This window comes from Trachurus japonicus, chromosome 9 (genome assembly GCF_045865225.1).
Source record: "Trachurus japonicus isolate A0001 chromosome 9, Traja_1.0".
Classification (NCBI taxonomy): Eukaryota; Metazoa; Chordata; class Actinopteri; order Carangiformes; family Carangidae; genus Trachurus; species Trachurus japonicus.
Genome location: NC_140915.1, coordinates 37,141,351 through 37,160,869, shown reverse-complemented (window position 1 = coordinate 37,160,869; position 19,519 = coordinate 37,141,351). Strand labels below are relative to the sequence as shown.

Sequence of the window (19,519 nt, the reverse complement as noted above, 5' to 3'; positions counted from 1 at the left end):
AACGGTGACGAGTGTTTCTCCTGCTGTCGGGTGAAGACCTCAGACCTTACAGACAACTCTCTTCAGTGTGGCTCTATGTGTCATTGAAGTTCCTAAAACCAAAGAATCAACTCCTTCAATTGCAACATCAGCAGGAAAGTTACCGGTAAGTAGAGAGAGGTTTCACCAGACAGCAGCGATTTACTCCAGTCTATATATTACTTTGTATATTGTGCAATAGGGGTGCGTTTGTTTATGATTTCCTTCTTTATGTATGTGCATGTGTGTGCATGTGTCTTTATGGTTTGGAGGTGGGAGGGACTAAAGGAGGTATGGGAGAGCTGGTGGGGATGACTCCTGTGGCCAGCAGGATGATGATGAGGATGATGATGAGGACCACCACCACGATGACCACCACCAGCTTCACGTTCTTCCACCAGTAGGTACGAGCCACTTTCTGAGACGTCTGTTTGAAGTTCTGAGCCTGAGACAGGACGGGGAGTAAAGGGGGGTGAGGGGGGTGTTAATATGAGGAATGACAGGCTGTGTCTGAAACCACTCACTCATTCACTACTCACTACTCACTATGTAGGGAATTCCAGATCAATGTCGACCATGATCATGACTGCGATGCGCGGCGGCAATGCATTATGGTATATATCGATTGGTTAGTGACCATCCATTGTATGCTACTTTTCCCGTTGCATTGTGGGATACTATGAGCCCACTATAGGGCATATTAATTCTCACTATACACTCAGACAGCCCTACAAAGTGGCAAATCATTATATATTCCATTATATGGCGAGTAGTGAGTGATTTCGGACACAGACACAGAATGAATGGACTGAAGGCAGCACACAGATAATAGTCCTTATACATGATAGACAGTTTGACATATTATAAAGCAAGCTCAGAGTAAAAGACTACACTCCAGTGGTTAGACTGACCCCTGCTTGCAGGTCCTCCGATTTGCCCATGAGGTCGTCCAGTCTCTCTCCTCGGGCCAGGATGCGGTCCACATTCTGTGTCATGATGTTTTTCACTCCGTCCACCTGGTCCTTCAGGGCCTGCACCTTGTCCTTGGACTCTGGTGCTTCTGCTCCTTCACCTCGCTCCTGGGACAGACAAGTCATTTCAGAAAATGAGTCATGGAGCAAAATAGATGACATGTCAAAACCTAATCTTAGCACGAGATTATGAATAGTCAGTGTTATTTAGCTGACAAAATAACCATCAATTGGAATTTTGGACGTGTTTGTAACAAAACTGTTGAGCTCTCTATTTGTCATAGGTTCAGTCTGGTTTCACTGATATAATATTAAAGTATTATAAAAAATAAATAAAATAAAAATGGTGTGAACAGATTAATAGGAACACCTGTCCGTAAAACTCTAAAACTGTTTGATTTGGTGGAGCATAAAACAGCTCGAGTAAGGAACTATCGACTACCAAAAAATATTCAGAGAATGTTTCACGAAAGAGAGCAAGGTTATACTTTGAGGATAAGTCAAATCTAAAAGTTTGCACAAAAAAGAAAAGTTTCTCTATTACCATTTGTGGAGTAAAACTTGTGGACTGAGTACTGAAATTTAAAACATTTTGAGTGTAATTCTGTTTAAAAAGAGACATAAAGAAATGATTCTCCAGATAAATAATTCCCACAAGGTACTTGCTTGGTAATTGGATTAAAATGTTGCAGGAAATGGTACTCAAGGAGGTATGTTGAATGTAAAAAAAACAATTATTGTATGTTTTGTGTGATGATTTCAATTAGAAAGTATAGTCAAATGTAAAGGGGTAGGATTAGATAAGTTAAGTATACGTATAACAGTATATATAAACCACCTGTATTTTTATTATTTTTTACATTGTCGTTTACATGATTGAAATAAAGATATCAATCAATCAATCAAAAGTATAATGAAACTCAGGTCAACAGTGGTGTAAACAGGACATGAAGGACTGACTGTAGGATTGTTGTATTGAATCTCTTCAAGCTTCCAGTTTGTTCAGAATGAAGTGGCTAAAAGCTTTAGAAGAATCACACACAGACAGGACCTTGTAAACTTCATTTTAGCAGCTTGGTTTGGTCCACTAAAAGTAACCCTGATGACGGCATCAGGTTGGTTGCCTGGGTTACAAACTGGAGGTGTGTGTTAAGTTAAATTGGATACTGGATGGATAAAGTTTGTCTATCAAAAATAAAAAGCATCTGTCCCTTGAAAGTCCTGAACATGGAGGTTCGGTACTGAGTCACTGGAGAACCCCCTCCAGGTTCAACGCTGTGTTTGAATTTAGACTTGATGATGAATGTGAGCAGAGGTAATATTCCTGCTGTCGAGGTACTTTGAGACGACTGGCAAGGAATTTAAAAATGTCCATATTATCAGCGGTATCGTCTGTTACATGTCTTCCTCTGTCACAGTCTTTTATTTCCTGTTTCTTGTGTCTGTTGATGGCCTCATCTGTCTCACACCAGGGTTTCCAGACAGCTGCTGGTGGCTTTGAGAGTCTCTTCAGTCCCTGAGGCTGGAGCAGGTGACGCGCTGCCGGCCGGCCTACTGCTGCTTATCAAACCACTGTTTTTACATTTGCGGGAACGCCTGCTCCAGCTCGTCCGCATTCGACGTGAAGATAAGCTGTGATTTCACACAGCCACAGGTGTAACGTTAGAGCAGAAATATTGTACACTACACACACGGTGTAGTGGGAGTGTGTGTTAGTCAGCAGCACACACACAGTCGCTCCACAGTTCCTCAAGCCAGCAGCAGACCGTAAACAAAGCAGTCTCTAGGAAACGGAGCAGGTTCTGCTGCGTCATCTCCTGTTACCCTCCCTTCTTTCTTTCTTATGTTTCTGTCTTTTATTGCTTGTTTATCTCTTTTCCTTCATTGTTTTCCTTCTTATTCTGTTCATTAATGACTCTTTTTCTTTATTTCCCTTTAAAGCCATCTGTCAGGGGTCATCTACTTCACATCTCGAAACAGCAATTTGTGTCATTACCCTTTAAATCACCAGCCAGCTGTATAAACGGGGCTTTCCTCCTTTTTTCCTGTCTCTTTTGCCAGTGCTAGTTCAGCGAGGCCTGATGAATGGCTGAGAGCTATCAAGTGTCACCATTCAGAGACAGAGGGAGTCAGAAACATGACCGATACAAGACATTCACACTTTTCCAACTGCTTCAACTGTTGTTAAGACTTGAGGTGGAATTCATCCAGCAAAACCATTCACTGGCCTATGAGTAAAAGCTTGACAACTCAAACAAAAGGTTGACAGATGAGGCACAACGCAAATATGTAGACGATGCATGAGGAGAAAGGATAATACACAAGGAAGTGTTCTCTCAGACATGAGTGTGCTGAATCAAATCTTTCTTGTGGGAATGTCTGACCGCCATGCAAAGAAAAAAAGATTTCATTTCAATTGATAGGCTACAAGAAATCCTAACTGCTCACATCCCGTATCTATTCAAATGTGACATTTCCCTAGTCTGCGAAAGCACACACTGAGGTTTCAACCGCCCAGTTACTCTGATAGATGCTGCAGGCTACAGGAAAACACTGTTTGTTGGTTTAGCTTTCGCAGTACAATTCAGCCGGAGCTGAAAGGTTTAGCTCGGACTTTCAGAGAGAAGAAACGCGAAGTTTCGAAACCACAAAAGTCACAGTGTTTAGACGTTTGGCAGAGGAAGCAACAGTTTCACACACCGATGGCCTCCAACAGATACTCATTAGACTACGTGGACAGTGGACAAGCCTTTGTTACTGATGGCTGTCTGAGGAGATCTGGGCCAGATAATCTGAACACATAGCTGTTCATAGAGAGAGAAAGGAGCAATGACGGAAAGAAAGACTGTGTTAAACTAACATTAGTAACTTAATTCTATTTATCATGGAAGACTTTCAGGGATCTTGAGTCCTGACAGGTGAAAATGAGTCAAATATGTATTCAAACCTGCTGTAGAGCAGAGTTTAAGGTTTAACATTAGGTACAAACTATTTAGATAGGCTACAGTAAACATTAGAGGAGCTACAACAGTGTGCGGACTTCACCCTTTTCAAGAAGTCTATTTGTGTGTTAGTCCTGCACCTGTAATACTTTGGATGTGCGTGCTCTATCCCACTATTGTGTTCACAAACTATTTAGATCACATGAGCAAAAGAAGACTTCTTCATCACATATCAAGTGTTATGACTAGCTGGGGCTGGGGCTAATGTAACAGGAGCCTCAGCAGCCCAGGGCTCAGGCTGTGAAGGCAGGAGTTTTACTTTTTAAGTGTTGTACAGGCGGTTTTATCACAGGAAGGGCTTTTTACAGACACATGAAGCAGTGATGTGATGCCTGGGCGTTATCTCTTCAGGCCGGTTCAGTTAGCATTAAACCAACACATTATAAAGCTGAGTTTGGCTCCAGGCACCAGGCTCAACCCACAGTGAAGCAGCGAGTCGCACTTCACAAATACATGCTGGAAACAGATGTTTTATCACTTAGTAAACGGGATAAAAACGTGTAGCCTACATGTGTCTTGTCAGATGTGACTAAAGTTGAATGAATTAGCCAGAAAGTGAGAAGAGACATTAGTTTGAACGTAGACTGTCTGGTCGCAGCAGTAACGTTAGACCGTGTTCATTAGGCCATTTTTCAGGCTCGTTCTGGCACTTCCTTTCTCAACTATGAAAAAAAAAAGTTAATTCGTTATTTTTTCTGATGTTTACACCTGTTTGAACTGTTTCACGTCCAAACTAATGTTTTTAATGAGGAAAACACCTGTTGCATGTCGGGTGTCTGACGTTAAACATGGTGACGACGAAGAGGCTTCCTACACAACAAACACAGCAGCTCCAACCAGTAACAGTTAGTTATCACCTAACTTACCGGATCGATGTCCATCTTGTTGGAAACAATGAACTCGGACCGGAACCCAGTGGATAAAGTTAGTTTAAAGTTGATGCAATTATTTAAAACCTTTAAAAAAGTCTTTTAACGACTTGAAAGTTTGATGCTCCGCCGAGGCAGATATGTTTCCTCCTCTGTTTAACTTCCTGGTTGAGTTTTTTTTCCCCCCTTCGAACTGGATTCTGTCGGTACGTGCGTCAAGGTGACCACAACAACCACCGCTTCCGGTTTATATTTTCAAAATAAAACAGCTGCCCGTGCTTCTTGACGAGCATGTAAGCAAAATTATTCAAAAGGCTCAACGATTTAGTGAATATTAAACACTCGTCCGTATATTTTCATATTGTCATTACATTCAATTAAAGAATATCCAATATGTCCGGACCTTCAGACGTTCACGATTTTTATTTTGAAGGCAGTCATCTTCACTTCCTTTGATTTAGTTGAATGCAACAACTTATTGTGGCTCTACATTGTATCCTGGGGATGGTGTCATGGCAAGGTGCTCTCACTACTATGCTGCTGTATGCTTACTGACTGAATCACTGTGATAAAGTTATCAGACTGTTTCATAATGCGTTGTATGCTTCTTGACTAAACTCAGTCTTATGTCATATATTGTGTTTATGATCAAACAAACCAAAGGTGTGACAGTGTGCCAAGAAAGCCTGACTAATTTACCAGGACTTTACAGCAAGCACAAAGTTAGAACCAAAAACTAAAAACCAACAGTTCCCCAAAAGTTGAAATAGCTAAATTTCCAACAGAAAAAGATTTATTATCAAACTGACTTTTGCATTTTTAGACATGTTTTATATCATATGTTTCCAGCAGAAGTAAATTCGGAGGTGATGAGGCCATAATATTCAGTTTTTTTGTATACAATTCAATATATCTCGTCTCATGTTTGGTATGGTCTATAAATACAGTGTAAATGCAGTTTATTGAAAAACATCCAAACCAAAAACTGTCAGTGTGCCTAGATAAACTCTCCGTAGGAATGTCCCGCATCCATCTCTGATGCCATCACAGCATGGCATGATAAGGCCTGCTTTAAACACAGGACATACCATGCCATGGAACAATAACCATTTTCTACACTTCCTGATCTTGTTTCAGTGTGTCTGACCAAGCTGTCAGAAATCATATGGTAAGCACATAATTTTGTGGATGATAATTTGATCAGTTTTTGAGGGCCATGGCCATTCATTTGGTTCCACTTGGTTAATCATACACTCTTCGGCTGAAGACTTTCATTTCAGGAAAATAACACTAATTACTCTCTAATTTCCATATTAATCACTTTTCAGTGTGCCAATATGAGCAATATGAAACGTAGGCCTCATCAGTCCTCTGCAGCTCATTCCTCAGCACAATAGCGGTGTATCTTTAAATCAGCAGCCTGTCCTATGTCATAGATGTAATGTGATTACGGTAGATAGAGAGATAAAGATGTTTCAGTGGATTGATCCATGAGAAACCGTAGGATTACTATCAGTCATTCCTTGGACTTTTCTATTTGAATCAGTAAAGAGTAAAATTAAACAGCTGCCTCTGATGACGGCCACATGAATCCTGGGACGTCAGCGTCTTTCTCATCCGAGTGATCACTCCCTGTCCCACAGCTCCTTGACGTAATGATGTCACACCGAGTCCCACCCAACCAGCAGCTCCAGGCCCGACCAACCGGTTTCACCTCTACCTGTGGAGGTGGTGGCGTGGCTTAAATACCGACTACCTGCCTTCCTGTCAACTGCTGCAGGGCGCTCTGAATCACAAGCAGCTAAAAATACTGTAGCCCATTATGTCCATTTGAAAAAACACTTTTGCCTGTTGGGCATTATATTAACACGTGTGCTAAAAATACTGGTCATCACATTCCTGGAAATATGAATTGTACAGAAAAAAAGGCATAATGTTTTGAAATAAACCTCTACTGTGCATTTTAGAATGCTTTTATTTCTTTTGACAATATACAATTTTTTTTGTGCAGTGGCTGAGTAGGTATATTATCTACACAGAGAGGAAGGAAGACAGGAAGAAGGGAAAAGTACAGAATAAAAGGAAAGACAAATGTTGAAACCACTATTCAAGGAATAAAGGTAGATGTATCGTCTGCACAGTTCCTTATTTTATATTTTTTTTTAAAAATGGATAAAAACATAATATCTTATCAGGGGAGAGTCTCTCATTCAGTTTCTTGGCCTTGTTTAATGACGATATCCGACATGTCGCCAACCTCCTCCAACTTCAAATCCTGTAAAAAGCAGACAAAAATGTGTTGACTTGTTATAAAAGTGGCATCGATCTTCTCCTCCAAGTCTAATTCCAAGAGAAATATTGGTAAATATGAGTGGAACTAAAATTTTTCTCGACTTTTCCAGCAGTTTGGATAGAAATTTGTTTCAGTTACCCAAATACACAGTACATGTGAGAAAGTATTTCTCTTCCCACCTTAAAATAAACGACACTCACCTTTTCATTGGCGAGATGAAGCAGAGCAACAAAAGCCAGCGGCACCGACAGGTTCTGTGCCATCGTGTTCGGCAACCTGGACAGACACAAAGACAGAATCAGTTTTTACACCGGTCCAATCATGCTGTTTCATACCTAGCGCCTATAAGGAAATTGCAGTCTTTAACTTGGGCTGCCAGCTGTTCACAGCAGGGTTTAAACGATGATCTGCTACGCTAACACATACAAAACACGTCCACCCACACAAGTGTTGTTTCACTGGCCACAGACTGCAGGGTTTCCCGCACAAGCTCAAACTAACAACCCCCCCCCCCCCAAACCAGTGTTTGAAGGCTGAGGCCAGTGTAAAACATGAAAGAGTGAGCTCATTGTGGCTGCTTGATATTAATGTCCAACAAGCCACTGTTCAACACCTCCACGTCCCATTCTCGACTCCAGCAACAGTGATAAAAAAACAAACCAGGCGGTAACACAGCATACCAACATGCACCGTTTTAGTGAGCGTTACTCAGTAGTTATTGCTCATTACTGCTGTGCCGCGGCGGGCATGGTAGGTGGTCTGTTGGTACCTTTGAAGCAGCGTCTTTGTGGTTTCACTGAAGAGTTTCTGCCCGCACACTGTCGTTTGCTCCACCGTCTCCACCACCTGCAGGGAATGTAAAGGCAGAACTTAATAAAATAGACCGTGTACACACAGTATCGGTACAAAGCAAAAGAAACAACACAGTCTCAGACCCGGAGACCGTTGCATTTCTTACATACTACATCTTATAGACCTTCAAAGAAAGCAACACATGTCCACTGAGCCAGTGTGACTCACCTCTGCTGGTTTTTCTGGGCTCTCCGAGAGGACTGTCCACATGTTGGTCTTGAGCCTCTTCATGTCCATTTTCTTTGCGGTCTTGGCGTAGTTGATCTCAATCTTGTTGACCTACAGGACCAAACAGTAACATAGGTATAAAACTACTGTAGGTTTTAGGTTAAAAATTAGGCTTAAATGTTATGTCGAGTTACTGACTGTACAACACAGGGTTCCTACAGACAGACCTCTCGTTAAAAAAATTCAAATAACTTGTAACATTTGAGTAATTAGATGTGTATCATGTACATTAATTAAATGTTATGTCGAGTTACTGACTGTACAACACAGGGTTCCTACAGACAGACCTCTCGTTAAAAAAATTCAAATAACTTGTAACATTTGAGTAATTAGATGTGTATCATGTACATTAATTAAGCAATTCATTGATTGTTTTCATTATTCTGAATTTGTATGCCATTATGTCACTAAATAATTTCCAGGAGATTGTAGCTAGGTACAACAGTGCATATAAAATAATCAACCCAAATAACTTAAAGTAAGACCAAACCCAGATAAGTATTAAGATACATATTTCCATTCAATAGTTTCCATTTTCCACACGTTTCCAGACCTGGAAATGTATAAAATGTATAAAATCATATTCCATACTTTCCAGACTTGTGTAGGGACCCTGACAATAGCTGGAGCTTTAGTTCCATCAGTAATTACAAAGTTGTCTCATGTGTCTGGATGGAATATCATTACAGAGGCTTTTGAGCACAGTGCCGTGACCTGTAGAGATCCACATACACTTCACCCTACACTGAACTCTTGCTTTACTCACCCTGTGTGGTTCAGGTACCAGATTGTCCTCCCCGTAGGTGGAGATGCCCTCTAGATCTTGAGAAGGCGGAGGTATACAGGCCTGTGTGTCATCTGAACCAGCGAACGGTTCGGCATCATCGTCGCTGTCACCTCCCTGAGGAAGAGGAGGAGAGACAAAGACATTACTAAGCATCTTCTGTTTGCTGTGGGACATCTCTCATTCCCCTGGTTATGTCCGCATATTCAGTCCAGTATTGTTGAGTGGACAGGGTCTAAAGATTATAGGACTGACCACTGTAAATATCATATACGGCAAATACCACGTCATGACTGTACAGCAGCAACACATGCTTTATAGAAAGAGAGCAAGAGATGCAACCTCGTGCAACAAACGTCACACATATCATCTTATAGGTGATAAAAGGATCTGATTCAGCTGAGGCAGCAGTGACTGATCGATCACTTTGCCGTTTGTTCAATTTAGAGCAGTCAGGTAATAAATAAGTCTCTAGAGTTTCTCTCTGAGTTGGGCTCAATTAATTACACTCAGAGTAATGTGTTAGAAAAAGCACCACTGAGCAGATTGATAATCACCATTCACACACATCTGGTCCAATATGGTATAAAATGTTAAGGGGATAGTTCAACATTTTGGCAAATTGGCCCATTGTCATAATCCCTATAGTTTTAGGAGTAGGTTTGTTACCTTTAATTGTCGGTGCAAGCTAGTTTTAGAACGGCGGAGCAGAGCCGTGAGCTGCTCAGAGCTACGCTATGGAGGCTAATGGGATTTCTTGGTTTCCCTCATCAAACTCATCAAATACACAATCCAACAACTCCAAAACGCTCTGGTGGACAAGTTGTGACCTGCACATTCACCACGCTATGAGATAATAACACAACGTTACGAGACAGAGTTGTTTTAGAGGTAAATGCAGAAACTGCTTGCTGAAAAACTGCCCCCGACAGAACGCGCACCAGTGGTTTTGTGTGAATTTACCTTAAAAAAACAAACAAACTCTGTCTCATAAAGTTCTGTTATTATCTCATTGCCTGGATGAACATTACATAGTGACTACTGTACACTGTAGCTGCAGCTCTCTATTACACCTTCTAGTGTAATGGATGTGCTGAGCAGGTGAAAGTGGATCTTATATTTACATCAGTGCTGATTGGAGCAAAAATCGCAATCACAGCTCTCCCCGAGCCGCTCTTTTAAAATAGTCGGTGAACAGTGTATAAGGTAAATATCAGGCTTTATAACCCACCCCTACTTTATAGATAAATTGTGTATTAAAATACTGGAAAATCCAAACAAGGATGATAAATCCAAAGTCAAATTAAAAGGCGGGTTTCGGACCTGAAGACCTGGACAGAAGTTGGCTGTGTCGTTTGCATTGTCGTAGTTGTAGTCTCCGATGCCCTCCCCACGCTCTCCAGACAACCTCCTCTGGCCCTCCTGCGTCAGCTGGGTTAAACACAACCAAATATATCATTCAGATTAGGACACAAATAATAATGATTTAGTCGTGAATGCTCAGGGTTAGATTATATGGTGAAAGCTTGTCTTCATTAGTGAAAAGACACATTTTGTATTAAAAAACAAACAAACTGACGACCATGAAAACTATATGCTCAACATGTTCTTGATTGAATTTCAGCAAATGTCTCATAGGACATCAAGACTAAAGTCAGGAGGAGTGAGGACTCACCGAGCTGGAGGGTTTGAGGCCGAGCTGGGACAGCGTCTCTGGGGGAAACTGGAAGTCTGCAGGTAGAGTCGTCTTCACATTACGGCTGAGGGCCGACTTGCTGTTGGTGGTGGCAGCCTGCAGGGGGACGACGTCAGGTTCACAAAGTTTATTTTAAAATAAAAAGCTCATGATGTTTCATTGATTTAAAAAATAATGGTGTAATTAGTTAAAGACAACAGTGCATATAGAGATGGATGTCAATACCAGGACTCAATTGACTGGTAACTGGTTTATGAGCTGTATCTACCACTATGCTGTGTCTACATCTGTCTGAACAAGGTCAAAGCACCATTAATTAGACACACAGATGCATACTGCTTTAACATAGGTGTTAATAATGTCTAATTGAGCTGAACTTTACTCAGTATCCACACTGGTCAACCTCCAGCTACAGAGCTGAGACATGAAAACGGCTCCCAGAGCTGAAAACTGTGACACCGACTGCATCGAAAATAATTCACAAAGTGCTGAATGCTCTGTTGCTATGACTACGTCGCCAAAAACTGTCCACGTTACAGCCTTAATGCCTTCACATTTCGATGGCTGAAACGCATCGAGACAGACCACCTCTGACTCAGCTGATAGGAGCCACAGCTCCAAGAGCCGTCCACATAAATGATCCTTGAGTTTCACTCCATTATCACAACCCCATTATCCAGACGACGCAGGTAGAAGTATAGGAAATCAGCATCGCCATTCATAACTTCACTTCATCTCAGACCGTTTTCAAATGTCCTGAGGTCATTTGAAAAGCTGCTTCTATCTGAGCCCCTTTCAGCACTAATGAGTCTATTTTTCCCCTCTTCATCGCTGAAGATTCAGCTTTTACAATATGAAACAGAAAAAATAAAATTAATCGCTGAGGTAATTTATAAATTCGCACTTTCCTATCATCGTGTATGAATTAGGAGCAGAGGTTTTACCCTTGTGGTGCGGAAGTGGTTGTCAATGTCAATGTCGTTGTCAAAATCTATTTCGAAGGTCTTCTTCGGTTTCCTTTTACGAGTCTCCTTGTCAGGCAAATGATCCACTGTAGGAGATAAAGCAGATGAGAGACAGACAAACAAAACTGATTATTATTATTGTGCACATAATAGTATGGGAAGACAACCATTGGGAAATCAGACAGCCCTTTATTTTGTCTCTATTTTTTGAGTAATAACTAATTGATGTTGAATATTTGTATACACATCTGTTGAACATGACATGCTGCATGCTCTGTAAACTCTGCCTAGGATGATGCTAACAGAGTATGGTAACATTAAAATACTCGGGGTATAAGAAGATATATTGATATGCTGAAATATCGCGGCATTTTGTTTCGCAATACTGTATCAATATTCAAAAGCACTGTATCGATTTTTTAATAAACAATTTACATGCAAACATTTACAGGTAAAGCATTAAAGTAAAGAAAAACAATCACAATGTATTGTCTTACTTATTCTATCGCATTATATTATACCGTTGCCCCTGCATCGTGATACGTTTCATATTGCCAGATTCTTCTAAATACATGGATGAATAATAACGGAACTTAATTTGTGGTTGTTCATCCCGTCTACACCGCTATGGTCATTTTCCACATGACCAAGAGGACTCGGTTTGATTGGGGAACTGAAAGTTGTAACATTGTTGCATTTATCACTTGTCTCGTTCTGCTTTCACACTGCCAATTCTGAAGCGAAATTTGCAGGGGAAATTCCTCCCCCCTGACCCGCAAAAACAAACAGCAAACATGGATCACCATGTTAAATTAGCCATTTTATTTCATATACACCACATGCCATCGTATGTGGCCAGTTGGCCGTCATTCATAGGACCACAGTTACCTCCATAATTGTTTTTTTTAATACTTATCAAATAATCGTAGGTCAGCAAGCCGTTTAATATGACCATTAGGTTAGGCAGCGAGGCAGAGAGCATTTCACTCTTATAATGAGAAAATGAAAGGAAAATGGCACCGGAGGAAAATACGATTAATGACGGACGACAAGGTGTTTGTGTTGCTAACGTTACAGACGCACTGTGTGTAGATGCAATGTGTAGTGCGACACTTTCTACATTTGGTACGAACCGCGACCCACGTTTACAGGCGGACGTGGACCAGGGTTCGCTTGTTTGGTCCAGAGTTCGGATGAGCTTTCACACCTGCCCAAAGGAAGCGGACTATCCCAGGTAACGAACCCTGGTCCATTTAAAGCGGACCAAACAGCTCTGGTGTGAAAGTGACCTAAGATTAATCATGTTTCCAGACCATGAATTTCACTCACACTTGTGCTTGGGCTTGAACTGCCAATATCCTGGTCCGGCCCATGTGGCCATGGTCTTGGGGCTGAAGTAGGAATACTCCCTGGGCTGAGAGGACAGGTGCAGACACATGGTGGCTATGTCTCCCTCCCCTATGGAAATGACGTCCCTGCAGCAACATCACAAAAAACAATTCAAACCATTACACACACACACAGATACACACCTTCAATTAATGGAGGGTGACAGAGTAACATTTTGTCCTGTTCATTGTGTTGTAATGAATTGAGTTGCCACAGTCCTGGTGATAATGGGTGATGCAATTACTTTCCCCCATGACTAAGTAATGCATTTTAAAGCCGCAAGTTTAAACAGGCATTAAGGAGAAGAGGCTCTTTTTCTGTTAAGACCTTAATGGAGGCCATTCTTCCATCCAAAACAAGGTTCAAATGAGAAAGTGCAGAAAAGAGCAAAGAGCCATCACCAGAAACTTTTGCCCGTTTAGCCTGAGACTGAATAAATCAAACGTCCTGCGATCCACGATCTCACCTTCCTTTGCCCGAGCCAGAGGCCTCGCAGCCTTCTTTGTGTTCGTCCCCTCCCTCCTCATAGTCGCCACCTCCCTCCTCGTAGTCGGCATCAAAGTCGGGGCCGTCGTCTTCCTCAGGCTCGGGCTCTGCGTTGACGTCAAACGCGTGCTCGCCCTCCTTCATCTTCTCCAGGAGCTGATTCATGGTCTGAAAGGAGATGCACAACCAGACGGGCTGATGTCACACTGGGCTCTGACGGACTCTGCAAACCAGACTCACAGCTGGTTCAGGATCAGATGTGTGTAAAGTAGTGAGTCCTGAACAGCGGTCTGAGATAAGACTCCTGGCTGGTTTGAAGGCTCCATCATCCAGGGTTTCCACTCTTTTCTTAAAACAATTTTCCAGGACATTTTCAGCTGCTACATTTTGACAGACATGTTATTACCCCATTCAATAATACCCCCCCCCTCCAAATTCAGGCTTTAGAGGAGTGTTCTTTTTTAACCTATTTGTTTCTATGTTTATTCCTCTCTCACCCCCCAGGAGTCTTAAAGATGTGCAGCCTGTGTCTCTAATTTATCTCAGAAATAATCTCTTACATGCTTTGAAATTATGACAAATTTTTCATAGAACAATGCAAACATGTTGTTTTTTTAAACCATGCCTATTACAGCTCTCAGCTGCTCCTCTATACATCACTCAGCAAAGGAGAGAAAACCCTCATGCTCATGGGCCGACACTGGAAACACTCATCAACTCAAGTCCCTAGTTTCATCACCACTGGCACTTGTTTGGAAAAGAAATCCTTAACAAGTCTGAAAAAGACTCTGGTAGCTGATGTTACGATGTGATAAAAAATGTTTCCAGGACAACTAAAGCTTTTCCAGGACATTTCCTCATTTTCTATGCGTTTTCCATGACTGAAAAAATTGGTCAACCATTTTTCAGGTTTTCCAGGACATGTGGAAACCCTGATCATCACAGTGACATTTATCACAATATAACCTCATATCAGCACTGACTGTAATAGAAGCACTCGGGTGGCAAACTCAGATTTTTCTTCAGCTTCTTTTGAAGCAATAGTGCTGATACAGACAGGAAACACAGAGAGAGAGAGAGAGAGGTGGGTATGACATATTCAAGTGTCCCCCGGGTACAGCTGAATGATGAATGTTGCCATTATGTAGTATATACCTTCATCATTTGTCACTCCAAGCGAGGTTAAGATCAATCGGTGCTTCTACTACCAGGTGATTTGTAAAATATGAAAGGGTTTCATCTCAATCATGTTTTGCTATTACTATCTATGATCAGATGATTCTCTCACCTGCTCAGGGTTCCAGCTTGTGAAGGAGAAGTCCTGCAGCGAGGGGCAGATGGAGCTTTTCTCCTGGGCACGCTGGAGCCCGCCTGGCACAGACACAGCACAGAAATATGAGTTCAGCATTTCTACTGAGGAACAGCTCACAAGATGAGACACAGTAAGATCCAGACTGGTGAAAAATGGGATGGTGCTTCATGGCTAAAACACATCGTTGTGACCTGGCAGATGATATTTACCCATGAACGGGGAGGTGGGGACTCTCTGTGGAGGTGGAGGGGAATAGGAGGGTCTGGACTGGAGGAGGGTCATGTGAGAGGGGAAGAGGAGCTCGCAGCGGCTGTTCTCACAGAAGAGGACCGGCAGGAAGACGCCGGCCGTGCTGCTCTCGTCGAAGGATGAAGCCATCCTCTGAAACATGGGGTCAACCTGGGCAGGACATGAGGGAGGGACAGGTGATCAGCCACATTATATAACTTATGCAGCACATGAAAATATCCTCCATGACTTTGAATTTACTGCACACATGAAAGAAGGCATCCAAATCAGATTTTTTATCATTTAGAAAATATTACCAGAATACAGCTGTTCCTACCACATGACAGAAGCACATGCTGGTGCTTTTATTTTGAAATTATTGCATTTAAAAGATTATACATTCATATAGTCTTCTATTTTTACTTTAATTTCACATATTTTGTCATCCACTGTCTTTATGTTGTTTCCCTGTCCACCCTTATTTAATGTCTCTTCATTTTTACTGTAAAGCACTTTGTCTTCCAGCTACATTCTCTTGTATAAAACATTCTCTCAAATAAAGTTTTGTCTTATTGTTTTCATTAATGTTCGGCTCAGTTTGTGCACTGAAAGCTGATGCTGTCACAACAAACACCTGCAGAAAAGATGACAGGTTAGTGACCCACATCTAATGACTTCTTAATCCTCAAAGATGAATTTATCAGTCACCAGTCAGACTGTGAATGTAAGCCGATTATGAATTTTCAATCAATGGCAAAATTGCATCTGAAGAAGAAAGGTGAAGATAAGGCCGGTGATGTCATCAGTCGATCGGCTGGTTGTCTTTAAAGATTGATTTTTAAAATACTTGTTTGTTTGTCCCCTGTTGTGACTCTGATGTGTGTGTTGAATAAATGGAGGGAAAACAGAGACTGACTGTCTCCACAGTAGACATGTGGAGGCTGAGTGTCTGATGGTTTTAGTTTTAAAAACATAACGATGACACTATCATATAAAGTTTTATTTGTCTCATGAATTCATAACGATCTCCCCTCTTTTATTGTGCACTCTGTCTCTCATAAGTTGTCCCTCACTCTTATTAAACACAAGATTAATTGCCTTGTTCCTCAGAAGGTATTTGATCATCTGGAATTGTTCTTTCAGTTCAAATACCTTGGTAATTATAATTTATCATATTAAGAGCCTGCTCAGTATGTGAACAGAGCAGCCTTCATCTTCTTACCAGACACTTCCTCTCAGACTCGGTGCTGTTGATGTTGCTCAGGTTCTGCTCCACCGTCTTTTTAGGAGGTCTCTTTTTCCTCGGCTTCACGGTCACTTCTCCTTCCGCCCCTTCATCATCTCTGCCCTGCTCCTCTTTTTGACCATGGTCTGTTTATACACATAAAAACACAACATTAACGAGAAATGAAAATAATGTAGTCATAAAATATTTTATTTATGTCAACAACATTGTTGCATTGCTCACATTTACAGAATCTAATGACTGTATTGGACTGATTTAGTTGTCAGTGCACTGGCTGCTGTATATTATACAGAGTTGACTGATATAACCATAAAAAAACAAGTGTATCCAATTGTGTGATTGGGTTTCCCTCTGTTATCTATCACATTTTTCAAAATAAGAAAATTAATTTACTGGCTGACAGCTCTACTTCAAGGTAAGACTACATTATAGAAATGAAAGGTACAGTATTCATTATAACACTCTAAGTAAAGTACAGATTGTGGACAAATACACTTGTAAGTACAGTACATGTACTCATTACGTATTGTTGTCCACCTTGCCAATAACACAGTGCACAGGCTCTCACCCTCTCCAGGTTTGGTCTCGGCCCCCAGGCCCCCCAGCACCCTGTAGGCATCTGCGTGAACAGCATCCACCCTCACAGCGTAGATTTTTGTACTAGCGTCCAAAGTGCCAGCTGCAACCTTAGGAAGGACACACACACACATTTTAATAATTATAACAATCCAGGTAAACCATGCATTTGCAATTTTCGCAAGGTTGTGCTTAGGTTTCTTAGGTGACCGAAGTGGGTGGATGTTTTCTATCAGTTACATCTCTGTGCCTCTGAATTTACTTGCTCTACTTCACTGTAGCTCTGTATCCAGCCAGCTAATTGTGGAGATGTTCATCGCTGTATCTAAACAATTTTATTATCACCTCTCGGATTTTAAGAAAAAAAAAAAGCCCATAAGTTTATGTTTAATGAAGTAAATTATCAAAGACTCATACAGTGGAAAAAAATGTATACCTTGAAGTTTGTGATCTCAGAATCCTTCTGTTTGAGGATGTCAGCCATGTAATCGATCAGATGCAAACCAAAGGCATTTTTGGTGGTGATTTTCTGCAAAGGAAAAAGAAGAAGAAAAGAGCTTAAATCTTTGCTTGTAGCTTTTAAGACTCATTACCCCTGAGTTATTCATCTTAAACACACTCAAAAAGGCAAGAGGAAGACAAATTAATTTTCAGAATAATCACTGTAGCGCTTCAAATGCAGACTATGAAACACAGTGTGGGTAACATGCTCTATGTGCATGCACACTGCACACATACTTACATTCTCAGTGGAGAGCTTTATGCAGGTAGAGTAGTGCTCCGAGATCTGTGCATTTGACAACTTGGGCATGGCAGCAGGAGTACCTGTGGTACTGCATAGAAGTGTAAGATTATTCTCAAGATCTCAAGATAAATATTAGCAGGACAGACAGACAAGGCTGTTAAAGCCATGATTTAAAGTGTACTGTTCAATCATGGCCAGTTCAGATTTATACAATAAGCACTGCATGACTTCCACTGTCAAGTTACGCTGCTGAAAACGCAGTCACAAGCACGGTTTGCTCAACCTCGATCTCCATAATTACCTGTGAGTTGCAGAGTCATTGAAGGGAGAGTCGGTGGTAGTTTGAAGGCCAATGATTTTGGACCTTCGCCGCTGACGACGTTCCTGTTCATCATCGTTGCCGGGGAAGGCAGCCAGCAGCGGGGAGCTGGTTGCAGGGGACAGACCCTTGCTCTTCATGGAGGATGATGGCCATCCTGGATGCACCCTTGACAAGGGTGTGGAGGCTGCACTCATCGTGACTAGAGAGAAAAATACATTTTCACGTTAAAGACAAAAAGACTGTGGTCATATTTCATTAATCATGCTAAATGATACTGTTTTTAATAAACATATTGCTGATAATTTCTGAATTTACACTAATGGTTGTGAGACTTGGAAAAGAAAGGATGCACCTGGAGAAACATGCATTGTTTTGACTGTCCAGTGCATGTTTTGAAGAGTCTTTACTCTTCTACAATAACACGATTTACAGTATTTGGTCTCATGCAAAATAACAATAAAAAGGTGGAAGTTACAAGAGAATCTCGCAGAATTACAGAAATAACTTCCTGATTAACGTTACGTGTTTATGCCACCAAGTAAAGCGTTAACACCACAGTAAACATATCTACCCTAACGCTAACATCTAACTTTACACAGGCACTGTCTGGTAACGGCTCCGTGACCATGGCATGAGTTGTATTTGTATTTTAAGTTAGCCGTGACCTCGGCTAAACGATGTACGTTAAGTTATAAACAAAAGGACTACGGTTGGAAAAACATTGAAGCTAGCTTAGCTATAAAGTGTATCGAAGCTTATGAAAACAAAGTTACCTAAACATAATCTATTTACGAAGTTAATTTAATTCGTTGGTTTTGAGTTAAACTTTGATAAACAACCAGAATAACATAACTTAGTTGCACAAGCACAATGAGCAGCTAACGCTTCCTACGCTGCGTTTACAGCTAACGTTAAGATCAGCGATAGGCTAGCATAGCCTGTGCTAACATGAGCAATTATTAACGTATTCACACAAAAAGTGTTGGTCTAACTGTCTTACCGGGACACAGCGGCATTACCTCGCGACCTGCTTTGTTCACCACGAGTCTAAACGTACCTCTGAAAGTCTGCTATCCGATACGGCTTTTTAGCGATGTGGAGAGACCGGAGCAGGCCGTCGTTTACCTTCCTGTTCAGTGTTTGAATTTTTGCGCCGAGCGGTTTACGTGGCCGTACGTCATGACGTCAAACCCCGCCCACTAGTAGATTCGAGCCGAGCCAAAAACTGGCCTGTGTTTTGCATGGAACCACTGTGACTGTGTTTTTGCAGTATCAATCAAAAAAGTCTTAAGTTAAATTACTGAAAACATTTGATTTTTCATACCAAAAAAAGAAAAAAGAAAATATTAATATTGGAAAAATAAATTAATTTAACCAAATACTTGAACAAAATAACCTAATATCTAACAAATGTCATATTTAGCCTAATAACCTCACTGGCAACGTTGAACCATTTTGGAACACAACTATGTCATGTTTTCCTGTTGTTTTTCTGTGTTTGAATTTTAAGTCCCCCCATTTCTTTTGTCTCACCTGT

At 41.2% G+C, this 19,519-nt stretch overlaps 2 protein-coding genes across 3 annotated transcripts; both read right to left on the bottom strand.

Annotated features, from left to right (window-relative positions):
- Positions 1-207: 207 nt before the first annotated feature.
- On the bottom strand, positions 208-5,030 carry vamp8 (vesicle-associated membrane protein 8 (endobrevin)). Its single transcript, XM_085787672.1, has 3 exons — positions 4,858-5,030; positions 930-1,097; positions 208-463 (listed from the first exon to the last, which is right to left on the bottom strand). The coding sequence occupies exons 1-3, from the start codon at positions 4,870-4,872 to the stop codon at positions 278-280; spliced, it is 369 nt and encodes a 122-aa protein (XP_085643798.1). The 5' UTR covers positions 4,873-5,030; the 3' UTR covers positions 208-277.
- Positions 5,031-6,819: 1,789 nt separating this feature from the next.
- On the bottom strand, positions 6,820-19,173 carry ncaph (non-SMC condensin I complex, subunit H). Of its 2 annotated transcripts, none has more exons than XM_085787671.1 (18): positions 19,040-19,173; positions 17,962-18,181; positions 17,658-17,748; positions 17,352-17,444; positions 16,908-17,025; positions 16,316-16,464; positions 15,075-15,264; positions 14,842-14,924; positions 13,534-13,721; positions 13,008-13,153; positions 11,658-11,764; positions 10,693-10,809; positions 10,341-10,448; positions 9,000-9,134; positions 8,174-8,284; positions 7,923-7,999; positions 7,354-7,429; positions 6,820-7,135 (listed from the first exon to the last, which is right to left on the bottom strand). In XM_085787671.1, the coding sequence occupies exons 2-18, from the start codon at positions 18,174-18,176 to the stop codon at positions 7,067-7,069; spliced, it is 2,073 nt and encodes a 690-aa protein (XP_085643797.1). In that variant the 5' UTR covers positions 18,177-18,181; positions 19,040-19,173; the 3' UTR covers positions 6,820-7,066. The 2 variants fall into 2 exon arrangements, with proteins under 2 accessions (XP_085643797.1, XP_085643796.1); XM_085787670.1 differs by having other exon boundaries at positions 18,983-19,141.
- Positions 19,174-19,519: the final 346 nt, after the last annotated feature.

Excerpts from the sequence above, each read along its gene's own strand:
- ncaph (XM_085787670.1), bottom strand. Across the intron at positions 9,135-10,340 it reads ACTTCTGTCCAGGTCTTCAG|GGAGGTGACAGCGACGATGA; the intron begins GTCCGAAACCCG and ends CCTCTTCCTCAG. Across the intron at positions 8,285-8,999 it reads TGGTACCTGAACCACACAGG|GTCAACAAGATTGAGATCAA; the intron begins GTGAGTAAAGCA and ends TTGGTCCTGTAG.
- vamp8 (XM_085787672.1), bottom strand. Across the intron at positions 464-929 it reads CGGAGGACCTGCAAGCAGGG|GCTCAGAACTTCAAACAGAC; the intron begins GTCAGTCTAACC and ends GTCCTGTCTCAG.